Below are 6,562 nucleotides of genomic sequence, written 5' to 3' on the forward strand. Positions count from 1 at the left end.
CATTTCAGAGATTGTAAGAACAGCATGTGTTTAGATAATAATGCACTCTGTTTTTTTGCTAATGTGCGCATATATACTTAAATTTTACATATATGTATGTATATATACGCGTACGCAATTTAAAGCATTTTCAACATAAGGCAGATTTTTTAGTAAGACACCCTACCTCGTACTAACAATTTTTAAGCAGACTTGATAAGAATTCTGCCCCAAAATGGACATCACAACAGTGGCCGTGGTGCTTAATTAAATACCCTGATCCTTTACATTCGAAAATACTGCTGTTAAAGACAATATGATTACTGGGGGAGCGGGGGAGTGGGGGGGGGGGGGGGGGGGGGGGGGGGGAAGGAGCACGTGAAAAATGGTGGACTGCTGTAATAAGCAGCGCTCTGCTCTCCCTGTGACTTTAAAGCCTCTGGCATATTAATTTTAGTTAATAAAAGAGACAAAAAAACTATGAAGTATATATGAATTTAGCCTATTTTTTTTTTTTTTTTTATTTCTGTGTGTTCATAGTAAACATTTTTGTAAGTGACAAACACGGGCATATGACCACAGTATCACAATCAAGAAATTTTAAGACGACATTAACAATCACTCAAATTTATGCGGCATTTGCGCAACACAGGTTACATATTTGCAAGGTTTACCTATAAGTACAATAGGTATTAACATTTCACTACATTTAGAAAAAAAATAAAGGTGACCTGTTAGTGACCACATACATCAAAATATACACAACACAAACTGAAGGCAATCATTAATTTTGTCCCCTTCTGGTTCATTTGAACGGGCAGTGCTGCAAACTGAAATAATGTTGCTGTTCTTTAAATTACTCCGTACACTGAGTGCATTTTCTAAAACCCAATCTTTGGTCTAAAAGTAAACAAACAAACAAACAGCCCCCCCCCCCCCAAAAAAAAAGAACCCCCAAAAAAAGCAGTTCAGTAAAGAAAAGGATAAAATAATAAATGGCCAAAATGTAGTTCTTGGGCATCTTTCAGTATTAATTCTGCTTAAATACAAATTACGTTTTAAGTTTTTTATAGTTTTCATAAATTTAGCGGTGATTTTTTTTTTCTTTCTTTCAAGGTCTGCACACACCGACATATCCATGATAACTTATAATACTGCAAACATGGAGAATCTGGCGGCTTTTAGTGATAGACTTATCGTATTTGAATAAAAAATTTCAAAAGCAGTCACTATTTAGATACACATTCTACTATAATTTTGTCTTCCAAACTTCAGTCTACAATGTAATCTCCCCACATTGCACCTTGCTGACACTCCTCACCTTGGTGGAATAATAAACAACCCTAAAGACTGAACAAACGTACAGAAAATGGGGGACTTAATAAAAAATACCTGGACTTTTTTGTTTTGCTTTTTTTTTTTCCTTTTAATTATCATTTACAATGCAAATGTGTGTAAAATGTTCACTTACAGTCTGATCCCATGGATGTTAATGTATTAAAGGGTTTGAAGAAGACCCCTGATTTTGATGTGTGAAATAATCAGAAAGTCCTCCGGAAAGTCCCGTTGTAAAACTTGGCAAAGAAGGTCTTAAGGACTCACAGGGGAGAGTGGAGGGCGCCTGTGGCGACGTTGAGGAGGAGGCTGCCCTGGCCGTCATTGAAGTGCTGCTTTGAGAAGTCATTGAAGGGTGAGGAACATGGGGGAAAAAGTAACTCGTCTGTCCTGCTAGGAGGTTTACAGAGCAGGGGTTTAGGGAATAGGTGCCGGAGCAGGGAACTGACAAGCCACACGGCACTGAGGCGGCCAGAGCTGCTGCTGTGAGGTGATGAGTGGCATAAGGTATCTCTCCATTGACTAGTCTATCAACACTTAACCCATTAGACGTGGAAAAGGAGTGGTTGTTTCCCAAGGAGTTTTGAGTCAACACTGAGCTGTAGGGCATGGGGTGGCTGGGGTAGGCGGACGTGGTCCCATTGTAACTCAAAGTGCTGCTGGCCCGCGGGTGGTGCAGGGAGAGGAAGGGGGACATAGGCCAGTACAAGGATCCTGCCCTATCCATGAATGTCAGTCCGGTGGAGGTGAGGCGGGCGCCCCGCTTGAAGGCCAGCTTGGCCCGGGAAGTGGTGGAGCGCCGGCGGAGCTTGCCGGTGGTGCCCCCGATGAAGACGTCGTCGCTGGAGGGGTCCAGCATCCAGTAGTTCCCTTTGCCCGGGTCGTCGTAGTGGCGGGGCACCTTGACGAAGCACTTATTGAGGGAGAGGTTGTGGCGAATGGAGTTCTGCCAGCCCTGCTTGTTCTCCCGGTAGTAGGGGAAGTTCTTCATGATGAACTCGTAGATGCCGTTGAGCGTGAGGCGCTTCTCGGGGCTCTGCCGGATGGCCATCATGATGAGCGCGTTGTAGCTGAACGGCGGCTTCTCGTACTTGCCATTCTTCTTCTCCCCCTCCTTCCCGCTCTCTCCGTCCTTGGCCCCCTCTGCCGCCCCCTTCTTCTCCTCCGCCGCCTTCTCCTTCTCCTCCAGCTCCGCCGCCGCCGCCGCGCCCGCGTCGCCTTTGCCCGCCAGCATGTCCGCCTTGGCCACCTCCAGGGCACCGGAGGCGGCGGCGGCGGGGGTCGGCAGGAGGAGCTGACCCTTCTCCTCGTCCTCCTCCTCGGCCGCGGCGGCTCGCTGGGGCTGCTGCGGCGGCGGGTGGTGGTGGTGGTGGTGGTGGTGGTGGTGGTGGTGGGGGTGGTGGCTGTTGTGGTGGCTGTGGCTGCTGTGGTTGTTGTCGCTCTGGACGGCTTCGGGCACGAGGCTGTTTATGCTGAAGGAGGATTTCGGTAGCATTTTCACTTCCTTCCTATCTCCCATGTCCAACATCACACACTAGTCTGAGGGGAAAAGTTGCAGCGGCCGAGAGAGCAGCTCGCGGGGCGGCGGAGGCGGTGGCGGTGGCCGAGGCGGCAGCGGCAGCGGCGGCGGCGGCACCACCGGCGGCGGCGGCGGCAGCGCAGTTGGACCGCAGTCTCAAGCGCTGGCAAGTCATGTAGCAAGGACAGGAACCGCCGGGGAGGGAAAAAAATAATAGTAATAATAATCACCAATCAGATAAAATCAAACCGAGTCAAAGCGGAGGGAAAAAAAAAAAGAGAGAGGAAAAAAGGGGGGAAAAAACCCTCTGAAAACCCAACAACAACAAAAAAAAAACCAACACACAAACACATACAAAAAAAAAAAAAAAAAAAAAAAAAAAGAAGCTACTTCATGGTGCCTGATTCCCCCGGCAAGGCAGAGCAGGGGGGAGGAAGGAGCAGCCGCAGCCGCGGGTCGGCGAGCAGCGAACGGAGACGGGCTATACAGACCGCCCTGGCCGCAATTAATTTCAGAGCTGCAGACACGCACCGGGGCTGTAAAAAATTTTTTGGTTTAACCTTTCCCACCGGCCGCCCAATCAGGGACGGCGGCGTGCCGGCGCGTCTGCCCGCCCGCCGGCCAATGGCGGCGCGCCGCTCCGCCTCTCCTTGCGCCCGCCCGCCCGCCGCCGACCCGCCCCCCCGCCGCCGCGGCTCCCGCGGCGCAGGGATACCGGCGCAGGGCCGCATCACCGCGGCGGTTTGCGCCCCCCCCCCTCCGCGCCCCCCGCTACAAGCACAAATCCCCTCACGCCAAATAAACAGCGCCCGTCCTACTGCTGCCGGCCCGGCCGGTTTTCCTAGTCCGTAGTTTCTCCGGTGGACTAAAGTTGCCCCGCGTCCCTCCTTGCCCCCTCCTCTGGCAGCGAAGGAGGCGGGGTGGGAGGCCGCGGCGCACCGGCGGCGAGGTACTACTTTGCGGATCCCGCCGAAGTCACTCGGCGAGTTTATTTTTTCTAGGCCCCGGTGTCGGTTATTTCTGTTTATTATTTTACGAAGAGAGAGAGAAAAAAAAAATCGTCTGGAGGGGACGCAGACGGCGGGGCGGGCCTCCGGGAGCCGCGGGCCCGGGGTCCGGAGGCCGCGGCCTGCCGGGGAAGACGGCCTCCTGCCGCCCGCTCGGTCCGTCCCTGCCGCGCTCCGGAGTGTGAGTTGGGAAGGCACGGAAACAAGCAAACCCTCTCCTCTCTCCTCTCCGGTCTCCCTCCGTGTCTCCGGCGGCCAGGAGCGGCGCCAGGCCGGCGGCGGAGTCGGGCTTCGCGCTCCCTGTGCCGCCGCTTCCCCCGTGGGGCCGCCGGGGCAGCGCGGGGGGCGTCGGGGTCCTTCTGCGTCCTACTTTGCGCTGCCGGGTGGTTTCAGGCAAAAAAGCGCAGGCCGCGTGTCAGGTGTAAAAAAAAAACCCAAATAAATAATAAGATTAATAATCCATGAAATATATATTGCGATTTCTTGCCGACCGCCCCCCCGCCCCAGCCCGGTCCGGCGCGCGGTGTCGGCCCACGGGGTTTCGGTTCCGCGGGGTTTAGTTTTGTTGGGGGAGGGGAGAGGGCGGGGGGCAGCGGCTCGGGCGCTCCCAGGGCAGATGAGAGGTTCTGGGGGGCTCTGCCTGGCGTCCTCCGGATGCAGGCGGTGGTAGAGACTCGGGCTCACGGCTACAATTTCCCGGGACCCAGGAACTGGTTGTTAATCGCTCACATCACATCGCTGCTTGCTGTCAGAGCGGGGAAAAAAAAAAAAAAAAAAAATCGACCCTGAAACAAAGCGAAATAAATCGCCCAGCTTTGCTTACTCGGGAAGTAGAAGAGGAAATGTAATGGCTGGAGAGTGCTGATCACATCCCAACCGAAGCTGTAGGCAAAGGCGACGTATAGCGCCGCGTTAAGCTACCTAAAGTTTACGTTTGTGCTGTAAGGAAAAAAAAAATGTTCCGCAGAATAATACGTGCAGCTCAAGCCCAGCTAAAACAATTTATCCCGGGGAAATTCAGGTTCGAGCTCAGTGCAGCAAACGTGGTTGTGTGTAGATGTGCGGTTTATATATGTGTTTGTGTATGTGAGGGAGGGAGAGCAAGTGTGAGAAAGACAGAGTAAATAACGAGAACAATTACAATGGACTGGTAATAAACAATTGCAATTGGGAATGGCATGAACTCTGTGCATTGGATTAACCTCGAATGACCTTACCACAATTGTATTTATTTATCCAGTTTCATAACAGGTTGCTACTGACAAAAAAAAAAAGAGATTAAAGTAAATGATCAACCACGGTTATTTTTTACTTTTTTTTTTTTTTTTTTTTAATGCGGTTTAAAAAAAATCATGTCAATTTGTAATTATTTCAGGGCTTGACGCTGAAGTATGGGGATTCTCGAGGAAAAGTGTGATGTGGAGGATATTACTTGGTTCTACCAAGGCAAGGGGTAAGAGGAAAGGTAAGATTCCTGCATATTATTATGATTATGATGATCATTAACTAATATGTGTCATTATGGTGCACTAGGATCCCATTAGGCTGGCTGGGCCCAGTGCATTTTCCTACTCGGTCTAGCATGTAATGATTCGGTGTAACCGGATTCTTGAAAAAGGACAGGTTACGTAAACATTTACTGATGTGGAGTAACTATACTATTTGTACTCTGATATGCAGGAAGGAAAGTGTTGATTAACACAGAAGAAAAAAAAAGCGAAATTAGCTGATTGCATGCTCATAAGTGCAAGCTGTCATTGAACTGCTTTTAAAATAGACACAGCTGGGTGTTTGTGTTGAAAAATTTCTTGTGTTTTTGCTAATACTGAAATAAGCATGATTTTGTATACCAAACATTTTCAGATCATTAAAATTTGTAATCTGTGCTGGTTTTAAACACAAAGAAAAGAAACAGATTCATTTCGCTGTAAAATTTGCTGATATTATATTAACTCAATCAGGTCTGTACAAATGGTGTATTGTGCCTTATCAAATCTCTTTGATCCATTTAATACACAAAGTGCCAAACGTGTGTATTGTTTGTTAACATTGAACGTTTTATTCAAATCCCAGCTCTGCAGTGAGCTGGAGGAGTTCTCGTTTAATGTAACACTGACATTGCCTGTTGAAATTTTAATGCGTTGAGGTGTTCCTTAGGTCAAAGCTGAGTTTACTTTGCGTTGTGATCAGGGATGAAAATGTGGCCGGGAAGAAAATAAACGTTTTATCTTTTTGCATTTCTGAGCAAAGGGCTAACACTGAAAGAAGCACGCTTTTAAAACATTTGGTGATCTAGATTTAACATTCGGTCATTTGTCACGGGTGCAGAATAAAGCTCCGTGCACAAACTTAGGATTTATATTGTATTTTTTTTTTTAATGCTGTGGATATACAGTTCTACCAAAAAAGGAACTGTTGTGTCCAATATGTAATACATCTCTTTCTAAGCCCGTGAAGATTAATTCACTGTTTACAGGACAGAAAAGGATGTGTAAGAGAAGCCACGTCAATTATTATTTCTGCTGGACTTTAACATTCGAGCCCCTTTTTATTTTATTTTTTTTTTTTTTTTTACCCCGCAGAAAATTATCTGTTTGTAAAACTGGAGACAATGACTTTGGAAATGCGGGAATCTTGCTCTAAAGCCAGCTCTTCCCTGAGCTTTGCCCTGGCCACGACTCCCATTCACTTCAGCAGTAGCTTGGTGCGTCGGAGCTCTGCA

General features: G+C 48.5%; 1 protein-coding gene across 1 annotated transcript; it reads right to left on the reverse strand.

Moving 5' to 3' along the window:
- Window positions 1-1,468: 1,468 nt before the first annotated feature.
- On the reverse strand, window positions 1,469-2,842 carry FOXG1 (forkhead box G1). The gene has a single exon (XM_009959733.2). It carries the CDS (start codon window positions 2,840-2,842, stop codon window positions 1,469-1,471), a length of 1,374 nt encoding a protein of 457 aa, XP_009958035.2.
- Window positions 2,843-6,562: the final 3,720 nt, after the last annotated feature.

Source organism: Leptosomus discolor, chromosome 3 (assembly GCF_034619465.1).
Source record: "Leptosomus discolor isolate bLepDis1 chromosome 3, bLepDis1.hap2, whole genome shotgun sequence".
In the NCBI taxonomy this organism is placed as follows: domain Eukaryota; kingdom Metazoa; phylum Chordata; class Aves; order Leptosomiformes; family Leptosomidae; genus Leptosomus; species Leptosomus discolor.